Source organism: Lissotriton vulgaris, chromosome 11 (assembly GCF_964263255.1).
Source record: "Lissotriton vulgaris chromosome 11, aLisVul1.2, whole genome shotgun sequence".
Lineage (NCBI taxonomy): Eukaryota > Metazoa > Chordata > Amphibia > Caudata > Salamandridae > Lissotriton > Lissotriton vulgaris.
In genome coordinates this window covers 879,817,684-879,831,386 of record NC_141699.1, presented here as the reverse complement: position 1 = coordinate 879,831,386, position 13,703 = coordinate 879,817,684, and the positions used below count along the sequence as shown (strand labels likewise).

The window sequence follows — 13,703 nt, the reverse complement described above, 5'->3', positions numbered from 1 at the left end:
TTCCCTTTGTCGTCTTCCCTCGAGGATCCAGACTTCAGAGCCCGACGAGACCCGGATTCCCAGACCTCTCCGACCTCTACCTACATCTGCAGCCCAGCTGAGATCCGTGGGTGTGACGAGACACGTGGGACCGGCCATCTTGAAAGAAGCAGCACTTTGCTCCAGCACGACTTCTGAGGTAACCTCGTCCAAGTGCTTTGGGGACTGAGAAGCCCCGACCCCGAGCAGCTCCTGCACCGAAGACCAGCCCTCCAGCATCCACGAGATCTGCGTGGGGCCCTTCTGCCTGTTTGCTGCTTGACGCTTTGTCTGGTCACTTGCCGGCTGGCTAGTGACCTCCTAGACGACGAACTTCGAAATCTTCACTGCTGGTCTGGTTGCTCCAGACTGGCCCTTGCTCCCTTCCAAAAGAGGAGCACCCCGGACCCTCCTGGTCCACTCCAGACGCCGTTTCCACTCACCGCGTGGGTTGCCTTTGCCAAGGCCTGTTGAGTCCAAACCCGGATCCGACACCGCCGACAGCGAGAGCCTGCGTGGGACAGCTCGTGCCTCCATCCTGGTCGTCGAAGACACCACCTGGTCTACGTGGCTGCAGAGACTAGCGTCCACCCTCACCTTATCACGACGACGACACCTGGTTCCACTCCAGTCACTGGCTAGCGACTTTGAACATTGTCCCCTCTGCTTTCAGGTTCTTCTCTTCACTGATCCACCCTTGGATCACACCGGACATCTTCCTCCTGATCGCCTGCAGCATCTCTTCTTCCAGGCTCCATAGACTTCAACGCCGGAACCCGACACGATTTCGCACCTATGCACCCGCAGCCTGTGGGTGAGGTAACAAGAGCATTTCGGTGCTCAAGGGTAGCTTGACTCTCCTAGTGTCCAGTTCCATTGTCGTTTTAGTCCTACATAGTCAGGATTGTCCGTACTCACCTTTTACTTGAACTGTACTGTCCATAGACACTGTTACGCATCTCGCGTGTGAGTTCACACTCTGCACAAGCGTTCCGTGGGCCTCCTATTACTTACCTAGAGTTAGTGTAGCGTGGTCCCAGCGATCCTACAGCCTCTGGACAGCTCCATTACTCTTATCGAGTTTCACATTCCACTTACTTAGTATATGGTTTGTCGTGCCCCTAGGGCACCATTGTAATTTGTGCAACTTAAACATATTTTTCCTAAGAGATTGTCATGTGCTTAGCCCTCTGATCTCATAAAGAGTTCAGAGGTGTATGTTAGTTAATAAATATCTTGTTTATTTTCATAACAACCTGTGTGGTGTCCTTTCACTTGGTATTCAAGGGGTTATATGTGGTAAAACAGCTGGCTTCACATGCCAAAAGAGTTTAGCCTAAGACTGCTTTGTACATGCTACCATTAGGATAGCTGGTCTATAAGCTTGACTTTACAACCAATCCCCATAAGGGTTGTTTGGACTGATACAAGGTGATCACTAGAACTAGTGAGCATCATATATCAGGCCAACTTCTCACATTCAGGTCAACGCGTGAGTACCACTGCCCCAGCCTCAGCCCAAACTCCAAAATCGAAGGCAAAGGTCAACACTCCACCTGCGGGGCCCAGTCGAGACCGAAAAAACACTTCAAAAGTCCCGCCATCGACCCCGCTGGGAAGAAAATAATGAAGCCTTCCGGTAGCTCCATACCGAGCAAACTGCATGTGCCGATACCACCTGCTCCCTCGGCACCAAAACAAAAAGAAGTCCCTGAGATACTCGGCTGACGCAAGAAGTTAGGTTTGGTGCTAGCCTTCTTCGTGACCTTTGGAGTTGTGGCCAATATGGGTGTGTTGTCATTATTCACAATTCTTCCCCCCTGCCCCCGTCCCTTCAGGCTTATTCAGGGCTGGCCTGATGGGTGCTGGCATAGCAGATACTATGGAAAATAATTCACCTGTAGCCACTGCTCCCTTTGATTTGAGATTACTAGAGGGGATAGGATTTGCCAGGACACTTTGTGGATTGACTAGTTTTTTAAAAAGCCCAGTATTGGTATTAGCAAGATTCTCAAGAGCATCTAATTTTGAGGCCATCGCTCTAGCTCTTTACAGAACGGGCTGTAAAAGGGATTTAAATAAAACTTCTATTTTACCCAACAAGCCATCATCACTATTATGACACGTGGGACAGGGATCTGAAGACCCAAAAGGGATGTTGGGAGGACGCAGGAAATCATTTATAACCAGGACAGGGAGTGGATTAGTAGTTACTTCGGGAGTAATGGTTAGCTGGGGTAGGCCATTCATTTTTGGGATCTTGGTGACACCTCCCCTCTGGCGTCTCTTACATCTTCCTCTTGCGCGATGAGTTTCTCATGGGGACCTCATCGAAGGATGAATCCGGCAGAGATTGACTAGCCAGAAGCACACAATCCTCAGCCCCACTACCGTGTGAATTGCCAGGATTTGTATCAATATCGGAGGAGATCAGAGACAAGCCCTCCCCCCCCCCCCCCCCCCCCCCCCCGCCTCACAATGCACATCCACCGGAGCTATGACAAAGTGATGACTAGCACTCGGTGCCTGTGCCTCAGGACTGGCTATTGTAGCAATTAAGCCTAACGAAGAATGTTTCCCACTAACTAGATCAATAGAGAGCCTTTTTTCAACCATAGCTATCTCTTTTTCCAATATGCCTGTTGCCCTAGTGATAAAGGCGTCCAAAGGCCCAGATACCACCCCCTTGGACGTCTGCAACTGAACAGTGAGTACCTTACCAGAGCGTAGAGACATGATTAATTAAACCAAAGGCAGGGTGGTATGATACAACAGATCCAGGGGGGGTGGCCCAACCCAACCTCGCCCGATCAAGGACAGCCACAGACGGTCCCGCCCTTGTCCCGGGCTTCTCCTGGGAAGCTCCCGCGCAGCGGGGATTATGGCCTGTAAAATATAGGGGGAGGTGACAGGAGGTGTGCGGGGCAAGCAGGGAGAGCGGGTCAGGCTGTCAGGGACTCCTGGGAGATGGAGTCCCTGATCACACCGCTCGCAGCCCTGCTGCACCAGCCACACACCCCAAGGCAGTTCAGGATGACCCGGCCCCTCCTCCTCAGTCCCAGCACACAAGTTGAGCCGAGATGCGGGACCTAAATTCTTAATTAGATATACACGCATGGACATCCTTTCTTTCTTTCTACTGACTCCATCATTTCCCATCATGGCGAAAAACAATGCCCATTGTGAGAAGTTGGCCTGATAATATGATGTCTCCAATTCTGGGGGCACCTTGTATCAGTCCAAACAATCCCTTATGGTGATGGTTGTAAGTCAACCTTATAGACAAGCTATCCTAAGGGTAGCATGGACTAAGCAGCCTTAAAAGCTTAACTCAAGAGGGCATGTGAAGCCAGCTGTTTTACCAATCACAATCCTGTAATATCAAATGAAAGGACACCACACAAGTTATATATTATAAAAATATATGTATTTATTCTCAGAATAATCCTCTAAACTCTTTGAGTCTAGCCGCACAAGCGTTTAAACTAAAGCACAGTAAAACATATGAAAGTTGCACAATTATGGATGAGGCCCAGGGGCCACTCAAACCATATACTAAAATACTGGTATAAGTATCACTACTCGAACAGCGGTAAGGCCTGAGGCCTTGGGAATCGCTGGAGCTATTCGGAACTAGCAGTGGTGAAATCTGGAAAAGCCCGCGGGACTCGGGTGCAGCGCTTAAAGCACACGCATGCACCAATGCAAAGTCAATGGTGCGTAAAAGTTACAAAGTTACTGTTAAAGGAGTCTTCCGACTGGACTAGAATTACCTAACTTTAGACTTAGACACTAGAGGTGTGTACCAATGCAGGAGCACCGGCGTTCACGAGTTACCTCACCCACAGGAAACGGGTGCATAGGTGCCAAAGTGTGTCTGGTTTCGTCACTCAGTCTGATGGTGCCTGGAGATGATGATGCCGTAGGCGTCCTGAAGAAAAGAGACCGGTTGGATCCAAGGGTGGATCGAATATGTAGAGTACCTGAAAGCAGAGGGGACAGAGTCTGGGTCACTCAGAAGTGACCTGGGTGGAACCAGGAAGGAACCAGGCAATGTCGGGCGCAATCAGGTGGTTGTCGTGAAGCTGGTCTCCGCTGCCACGTGGACTCTGGGGCACCGAGGATGTCAAGGAGTGGATCACGAGCTGTCCCACGAAGGCTCTCGCTGTCGGCGGTGTCGGCTTCCGGATTGGAGCAAACAAACCTTGGCAAGCGCAACCCACGCAGGATTCGAAGATCGCTTCTTACTCGGACAGAACGGGTGCTCCTTTTCAGGGGAGCGTGGGCCAGTCCAGACCAACCGGACTGGCAGAGCAAATTTAAAGGTTCGTCGGTGCTGGGGGCCACTAGCCAACGGGCAAGCGACCGGACCAATGCGTCGAGCAGCAAAATGCAGAAGGGCCCCACGCAGCACTCGTAGAGTGTGGAAGGGGGTAGCTTTGGTGCAAAAGCTGCTCGTGGCTGGGGTTTCTCAAACCGCAATGCACAGCGTCGAGGGAGCCTCGGGAGCTGCACTGTCAGCACTTCGTGGTTTGTCCAAGATGGCCGGCCCCACGCTTCAGGTCGCCTCCACGGGTCTCAGATTCGCTGGGACCGTGGATCGGGGTGTTGGAAGGCGGGAAAGCTGGGTGTTGTCGATCTGTCGCTCGAGTTCCGGCAGGAACTGCAACAAAGCAAACAGTGAGGCGCAGGATGGTGCCTGTTTGCACAGGGTGGTCACTCCTTGACCACAAGGGAGATTCTTCAGTCTTCCACGTCGAGTGGGATTTCGAAGAGTCCAGAGTTCTGTATCAAAGTTTCAGTCAGGATAATCTGATGTGCGCTGGCACTGCTCCCACATTTATTCCAAACTAGTGGGCTTGATTACCTGCTAGGTCCCTCCTATGGGTGGGGCCAGGGAAGGGGGTGGTTACACCCCTTTCCCTTTGTCCAGTTTTGCCCCAGGACTGGGGCTGGTGAGCCCCAGAACCGGTTTGACTAGATTATAATAGGGGAAGCCATGTGCTCCCGATGCAGTGTCTAGTTTCTTTCAGCCCTCACTGCCCCAATCCACTATCTCCTGTCTGGGGAGGTGTAGCACCTCCCTGCGACAGGAAACCCTTTGTCCAGGCCTCCTCTGCCACGTTTCGGTCAGCAGCAGGAGGTCAGACTCGTGTCGGTGGCAGCAGCATCCATTTTGTGATGCTGAGGCTGTGGTTAGGATTTACAGCGTTTCAGTAAAGTAACATGTCTTCTCCCTCTAGAAGGGTGGAATTCTACCCCCGTCGTCAGGACTGGCGAGGGGGTTGTATTCCAAATCGTATGACACCTTACACGACATGTTTTGATAAAGCCAAACCAAAGTTAGCACATAACCGCGAGGATTATAATGCACTTAATAGTATATGGTATGGCAATATCCCGGAACAGCTAAGGGAGGAGTTCCCGACAGCTGCAGACAGGCTCAGCTCATGCTAGAGCACCATCTCACATAAAACCAAGCACTCTGCCTCCAGGATTGTTAAGGCCTGCCATAGGAGTGACTTAGAGGTATATATGTGTCCAGTTGTAGGTTTTGATATAGGTATACTATATCTAAGCAAGGGGTGATTACACCACCTTGCCCCAGTTGAGTGATCAGCCAGTTGTGTCAATTTAAGGACCAGCCAGGGGTGGCAAAAGATATGCTGCAGCCCCTGGTAGGCCTAGGATGCACCTATGCCCTTGGCACCTATAGTGCACTGTATAGGGGCTGACAAGGTGTCCAGTACCAAATTGGTTATGTACCTATAGTACATGTCTGTGAATTTAGAGAGAGTACAGCAGGCTGTGGGTCTGATTAGCAGGCCCACAGCCACATTAAGTCGAAAACCAGTGAAGCAAAAAGCAAAAATTGGGGTGACCATAGGAAAGTAGACCCTACTCTCCTACACCCATGCACACTATCATCCAAGGGAGGAGTCACCTATCTTGTGACTACAAAGACTTCTTCCAAGACGACAACAACATGCAATCATCCGAGCCCAACACCAGGTGGCGATCTAATGCAAAGTGTAGAAATCTGCAGCTCTACATGCCAAGAACAGATGCATACTGGTAAGTAGCATTTTCCATATAAGCATTGGACTATGAATGTGAGGGAGAAGCCCTCAGTCAGAAAAAGAGGAGTTCAGTGAATTGATGTTTGGCATAAGTAGACATGTTATATATGGCAAGGGTATTATTATATGCTACATTGCGCATAGCATGACCAATATGCTTTTATCAACAAATGCTCCAAGTTTGTTTAAAAAAAGCAAAAATGGGGGATGAGGGAGCATACATAACATCTGGTATTAGCTGTGGATTTGCGTATACTATGCATGTGCTGGTTCCTGGTACCACATATCTTGTAGAGAGGATAATGGTCAATATCATAATCAGCTGTTCTGCGCATACGCATGATAGTTAATGTAGGATAAAAGAAATAGAAATAGACAATGGCTAAAAAACATCAGTATTAGCGCACAGAGAAGAAAAAATAAAATTAAAGAGCATAAGTTAAGTGTCTCTTGTTGAAGCGGTGGAGGGAGGCTTTACTCCGGTTGCTTCTCCTGTTCTACCCCCTCTCTTTCCTGCTCGGTGTCCAAAGGGAGGGATGGATGGCTCAGCTAGTGCCAGTCAGATGTTGGAGTGAGAAAGAAACCCATTGCTTGTAGCTGCAAATTCTTCACTGCAGATAACTGTGCTTTCAGAATCTACCCACTGGTGAACTTTTCTGATGCAAATTGGAGTTCCCAATAGCAAGGGTGTCTGTTGGTCATGCACTGGAGGAGCGTCACCTGGAGGGTGAAAATGTGTGTGTCCGCTTCAGTGTACCCTGTTTAGAGACGCTTTGACAATTGTGTTAGATGAGAGAAATAAACATACATTTCAGTTTGTACTATTTTAGGTGCACTCTGTCTGCCACCTATGTCTAGTTAGTAGCTCAATGATGTTCTTCCTTCTCCCTGTCACTATCTGATGTGGGTTCAATTTGTGGTCAGACCCTGGGGTGTTTCTCAAAGTGAGCATTTCTAATGGGAGACAGTCCAACCATTTATTTTCCAAAGTTACACACAGTTTACTTATTTTGTATTTTAAGAGGTAATTTAAGCATACCAGGATGTTGTTACTTTGGGGGTGGTAAGCTATCAAGAGTTTGTGTATCATTCCTAACAAAGTGGTGAGGTGGGAGAAGATATTATTGTCAGAAATGTGTGTGCCAAAATCAAATGTGATCTCCTCAGGAATGCCCTACTGGAGCATCACCTCACGGACCAGAAAATTAGCTGCAATCATGGCATCACAATGGATACGAGTTCCTACTTTACCACTGGTGGCGCCCTGTGCGAAAATGTTTGTTGGCGCTCCCGAATGACCACCTCTGCCACTGATTCCCTCACCACCAACCCCTAACAGGGCCTGTTAAGTCTCCATAAACACTCTTTAGAATGCATTAAATTAATTCTGAAGCGCCACTCATACCAGGGTAGGGTGTCAAAACACTCCACAACCCCTTTACATAGAGCCAATCAGTCATATATGTAAATCAATGTGTTAGACCTGGCATAGTTGGCGTAAGTCTCCTTTCCATTTTGTCGGATTACCTCCTCTGTTTTGATATGGTTTTGCTGGTTATATGCTTTGGGCACTGTGCCACTGCTAGTCAATGCCACAGTGGAAGTGCTCCCTATGTTAAATTGGTGTACTAATTAGTGATTCCATGATTGGGTTATTTGATTTACTTGTCAGACCCTGGTACAGTGCACCATGTGTGCCCAGGGCTTGTAAATGAAATGCTGTTGGTGGGCTTGCAGCACTGGTTGTGCCACCCACAGAAGCTGCTGGTAAAGTGTGTCTCAGACCTGCCATTGCAAGGCCTGTGTGCAGTCTGTGACTGCCATGTCGACTTGGCAAGAGCACCCACTTGCCAGTCCCTAAACCTTCTCGTTGCTTCATATCAGACACCCCTATGGTAGGCCCAAGGGCAGGCTGCATTGTAAGTATAAGGTAGGACATGCCCTGGTGTGTGTAGCATGTCCTAATCGTGAATTTCAGCCATTTTCGTTTTTTTACAATTGCAAGGCTACCTGTTCTCCATAGGACAGAATGGGCAGTTAGATTATTACATTTCATAATCCTAACTGACTCATGGAACATGGTATAAATTCGAATTTAGTATGACTGAACTCCGAATGATAAAATACATCTTTTAGTAAAGTTGGTTTTAACATTGTGTTTGAATATACCAATTATAAAGTAGGTATTTTCTTGTCTAACTATCCAAAGCCAGCCTCTGCCAGGTTGTGTATTCCTTGTCAGGAGTTTGAGTGACAGGGCTGGGGGATTCCAAGAGACAGAATGAGTCAGCCCAGTGGTGAATAGGAAGATCTGCATCCAGATGGGAGGGAGGAGTTGCACCTGGGACCTGAATAGGGCTGGGCCTTTCCTCCACAATGCTGGCTCCACCCCCTGGGGTGCGGCTGATGTCTCTGCCCTGCACTGTGAAAGGAAAGAAGGAGTCCCGTAAACAGAGCGCTCAGGAACTGGTTTGGACTAGGCAGAGGCATCTCTGCCTTCAGAGAACAAAGGATTTGGTGGTATAAATATTGGGACTCAGACCCAAGAACTTTAGATCACTTCTGGGAACAAGAAACCTTTTGCCAAGGAGAAGAACCAAGGACGCTCTAGGAGTTTGATCTACAGAGAAGCGTGACGCTATCGAGAGAGTGGCCATTGCATCACCGGAGAAGCGTGTCGCAGGGCCTGTCGCAGCTCCAAAGTACTGAGTAGTCGCAAGGCTGCCAGGGCGCCTATGCATAATCATCCCTGCGTCGTCGCTTCAAGGGTTCCATCTTCTTGCATCGCACCAGGAATATCGCAACGCATCAAGGCGCCATCTTGCGCATCGCAACTGGCCCGCAACCCTAGAATCTACGCATCATCGCCACACCGGTAAGGATCACGACGCATCCCCTTCTCTGCTCAAGCATTGAGGCACGACGCATTATTTCCCCTACATCACGGACCCGACGCATCTCCCCTTTTGCGAGCCTTTTGTTCACTTTGAGTTACGCATCCAGGTACTTAGTTGAGAACTTTGTTGCATTTACCATCAACTTGAACGAAGTAACTTTTACCATCTTTAAGTCAACTTTAAGTACAGTATTGTGGATTTTTTGTCGTTTGTGGTCTTGTGTTTAGTCTATATATAGAATACTTATTTTTATAAAAGCTGTGTTGTGTCCATCTGTAGTGTTTTCACTGTATTACTGTGTATATTCATAAATGCTTAACACACTGCCTCTGAGATAAGCCTGTCTACTCGAGCCAAGCTGCCAAGGGGGTGAGCAGGGGTTATTTAGGAGTGTAATCCCCTTATCCTGACTTAGAAGTAAGTGTCCCTATTTGGACAAAGGTGAGTTCGAGGCATGTGGGCTGCTGAATTCATATCTGTGCATAGATCGCCGCCTAGTGTTGGGTCCGGATGATTGCACATTGTTGTCCTGGAAGAGTCTTCGAAGTATCACGAGATAGGTGGCTCCTCCCCTGGACTACAGTGCGCATGGGCATCGACTCCATCCCCAGATTGTGTTTTTCCGCCATTGGGTTCGGATGTGTTTCGGTTCCCTCTGTCGGAATCGATAGTTGTTTAACTTCTTTTACTCGAGACCAAAAGGTCTTTAGGACTCGCGTCAGTATTGTTATCGTTCGGGTTCGTTAGTTTCATCGACTCCGAACCAACATTGGCCTTCCGCGTGCTTTCGGCGGGGACGGGCCTACACGACGCTCTAGACTTCTTCATCATGGAACGAAGTCCATTTAAGAGGTGCCCGGTGTGTGCCTCAAAGTACCCACATATCGACGTGCACCCAGTGTGCAATAAGTGTTTGTCGCCGGACCACGACGAGGCCAAGTGTATGGCCTGCTCCAAGTTCCGGTCGAAGAAGACACTTAAGCTCCGCCGAGCTGCACGACTGCAGGCCCAGCGATCGGCACCCTCTCCGACGGACATCTTCGACGCGGAGGATGTCGGCGACGAAACTATCCAAGATATCACGGAATCTAACCCGGCGTCGGAGGTAGAGGAGGACTACGACGCGGAGGACGAGGATTTCGATGAAGTCGTCGAGGAGGTAGGGGACGCCGACTGAAGACTGCGGGATCGAAGCCGAAGGTGAAATCGGCCGACGCGGCTACGTCGGAGCCAAAATTGGTCGACGCACTTAAGAGTCGCATCAATACCAAGAAGGTCGACGACCATAAGAAGGCCACAAAGAGGCTGCAGGACGACCCCAAGTCTCTCACTGCCACGCTTCCGCTCGACAAGGCCAAGGGGTCAGCTGCGTCGGCTCCGAAGACTGCGTCATTGGTCGCCGCACCAAAACCGGCTTCAGAAGAATCTCTCGAGTCGGTGCGTCCCTCCGCCTCGTTCACTAAAAAGGTCACGGAGTCCCTTCAGCGTATTACAGAGGGGACTGCGGCAGTCGAGCCGAAGGACACTATGCCGCCCAAGCCTATCCAAAAGACGGTGAAAACAACAACGCCGATTCTGTTCACGTTGCCGCCTAAGACGGCGCCGAAGGCTTTCACGGCGAAACCTGGGGCCGGTGTGCCCTTGAAGTTCTCTTCGACGCCGAAGGCATCGTCGGTGGTTCCAAGCCCACTCCACCAACCACTGGCTGAGGAAGAGCGTCGAGAGGTGATCATCGACGCCAACACCAGCAAGCTCTCTCTCCTTAAAAGGAAGATCACCCCTGAACCGGCATTGGAACATTTCCAAATTCCCCTTAAGAAAAAGGTGGACTCTGCGTGTGCCTCGGCCCCTATGGAGCCTGCATCACCTCAAGGCCATGAAATTTCACCCACTCATTCCAATGTTGAGGAGGGTGATGGTAACGACGAGGATGAGTATGCCTATCCAGTCTACTCGGACCCTGAGGATGGCACTGAGCCTTGGTCTGCTGGTGGCGACCCTGGGGACCCGCATTCAGGCCAGGAGCCTCAGCTTTTCTCAGCAAAGACTTCCCCAACTGAGGACTCTGCAGCTTTCAATGCTCTAATTGAAAGAGCGGCAGCCAATCATGACGTCGAGCTCCATGCTGACCCCGTGGACGTCCATTTCCTGTTTACAGTTTTCTCAGCAACTGAGAAGGTGTCAAAGACCTGCCAATGTTAAAAGGGGTGTTAAAACATGCGCCAGAGGTCTTCAAGGAGCCCACCCGGGCAAGAGTCGTCAACCCACGTATCGACAAAAAGTACAGGGCAGCGCCCACTGATCCAACATACATCAAAGGACAGTTGCCTCTGGATTCCTTGGTCGTCTCCAATGCTTGCAAAAGAGCCAACTCACAGACTACGGGTGACGCTCCTCCCCCAGACAAGGAATCAAAAGTGTTTGAGGCTTCGGGGAAACGTGTTGCTGCGCAGGCAGCCAACATATGGCGCATATCCAACACACAGGCGCTACTTGCACGTTACGACAGGGCACACTACGACACTCTAGAGACCCTTCTACAGCACTTGCCAGATCAATATAAAGAAGGAGCAGAAATGTTGATACAGGAGGGGAAGCTTATCACCAATGCTTCAATTAAGTGCGCTCTGGATGTGGCTGACACCGCCTCAAGAGCGATAAACACTAGCGTTCTACTGCGTAGGCATGCATGGCTCAGAATATCCGGTTTCAAACCAGACATTCAAACTAATATCCTCAACCAAACTGTCAACCCAGACCACCTGTTTGGCCCAGAGGTAGATACCACCCTCGAAAAAATGAAGAAGGACACCGACACTGCTAAGTCTATGGGTGCCTTGCAGTCACAGCAGTTTCGGGGTGGTTCCTTTCGCCGCTCCAATAATAGAGGCACCTCGAGGGGTCAAGCGTCACAGTCAACGCAGTTCTATAAGAGTAACACCCAACCCTCCTATACCAACAAGGGTCGGGGTGGATACCGTGGCAACAACGTCAAAGGCAGAGGACGTGGGAATAACAGCTCCAGGTCCTCCACCGCCAACAAACAGTGACGCCTTGTCACTGCCCCCCGACCACGCAACACCGGTCGGGGGGAGACTCCAGCAGTTCCTGCCCGTGTGGAAGTCCATCACCACGGACAGGTGGGTCAGATCTCTTATCCAATATGGTTATTGTCTGGAGCTCACATCCACTCCACCCAACATACCCCCAAAGAGCCGTCCTATGTCCGTCGAGCACTTGCACTTGTTGCAGCAGGAAGTCAACGTCATGCTGCAAAAAGGGGCAATAGAGCTCGTGCCCCTGCAGGAAAGAGGTACGGGAGTTTACTCCCTGTATTTTCTGATTCCAAAGAAGGACGGATCCCTCAGGCCCATCCTAGACCTCAGACCTCTCAACTTTTACATTCTGTCAGAACATTTCCATATGCTCACGCTGCAGCAGGTTCTCCCACTGCTTCAGCAAGGGGACTTCCTGGCAACTCTGGACCTCAAGGATGCGTACTTTCACATTCCACTGCATCCTTCACACAGAAAGTACCTCAGGTTCACCATTCAAAACCAGCACTACCAGTTCAAGGTTTTGCCTTTAGGGGTCACCACAGCGCCCAGGGTCTTCACAAAGTGCCTAGCGACGGTGGCGGCGCATCTAAGACGTCAGAACATCCACGTCTACCCCTATCTGGAAGACTGGCTTATTCAAGCGAAGTCGGCCCAGCAGTGCGCCGACCATGTGTCCCACACCATTCACCTTCTGCACGATCTGGGGTTCTCACTGAATTACCCAAAGTCCCATCTCCAGCACGCCCACATACGGCAGTATCTGGGTGCGACCATAAACACTCTGGCGGCCACTGCGCAGCCGAATTCAGTGAGAGTCAACAGCATTCAGTCGCTGATCCACGATTCAGACCTCAACACTCGCTTCCAGCAAGAGTGTTCATGCAGTTGATAGGCATGATGGCCTCCTGCATCTCCATAGTCCCACACGCGAGACTACATATGCGTCCGCTTCAGGAGTGCTTAGCACGTCAGTGGACTCAGGCTCACGGGCAGTTGAAAGACCTAGTGTTGGTGAGCGGTCGGGCATACAACTCTCTGCAATGGTGGAATCCACGAAACCTTTGCAAGGGCCGACCGTTCCAGGAGCCTGTGCCACAGATTATCCTGACAACGGACGCTTCTCTCCAGGGATGGGGAGCGCATGTACTCCAATACACTGTGCAGGGACTATGGACACTACAGCAAAAGAAGATGCACATCAATGTACTGGAACTGATGGCAATCTTCATGGCCTTAAAGGCATTCAAAGTACATCTGTGCAACAAGGTCGTGTTGATCCGGACGGACAACATGACGGCCATGTACTACATTCAGAAACAGGGGGGCACACACTCTCCCCAGCTGTCTCATCTGGCTCAGAGCATGTGGAAGTGGGCCATTCAAAGGAACATTTTCCTCATGGCAGAACATCTCCCAGGCAAGCACAATCAGATGGCGGACCTGCTCAGCAGGCACAGCCACCAAATGCATGAGTGGGAGATACATCCATCAGTACTCCAACCGTACTTCCAAAGGTGGGGTCATCCAGGGATCGACCTGTTCGCCACAAGTGGAGAAGTGTGGCTCAGGGGTTAGAGGCGGCAGACCCGGAAGCTGAGATCGGCCCTGGACCAGGGTTCAATTCCCTGCCTCGGGGGGTCCTGGGCTAA

General features: G+C 50.3%; 1 protein-coding gene across 1 annotated transcript in view; it reads left to right on the top strand.

Annotated features, from left to right (window-relative positions):
• The window catches only part of LOC147683639 (uncharacterized), a 67,190-nt gene that overhangs the window by 29,700 nt on the left and 23,787 nt on the right, over nt 1-13,703 (top strand). The window contains exon 3 of the mRNA XM_086942555.1: nt 11,771-11,929. Within this exon, the coding sequence (XP_086798681.1) occupies nt 11,771-11,929 (159 nt within the window). The remainder of the gene's footprint in view (nt 1-11,770; nt 11,930-13,703) is intronic.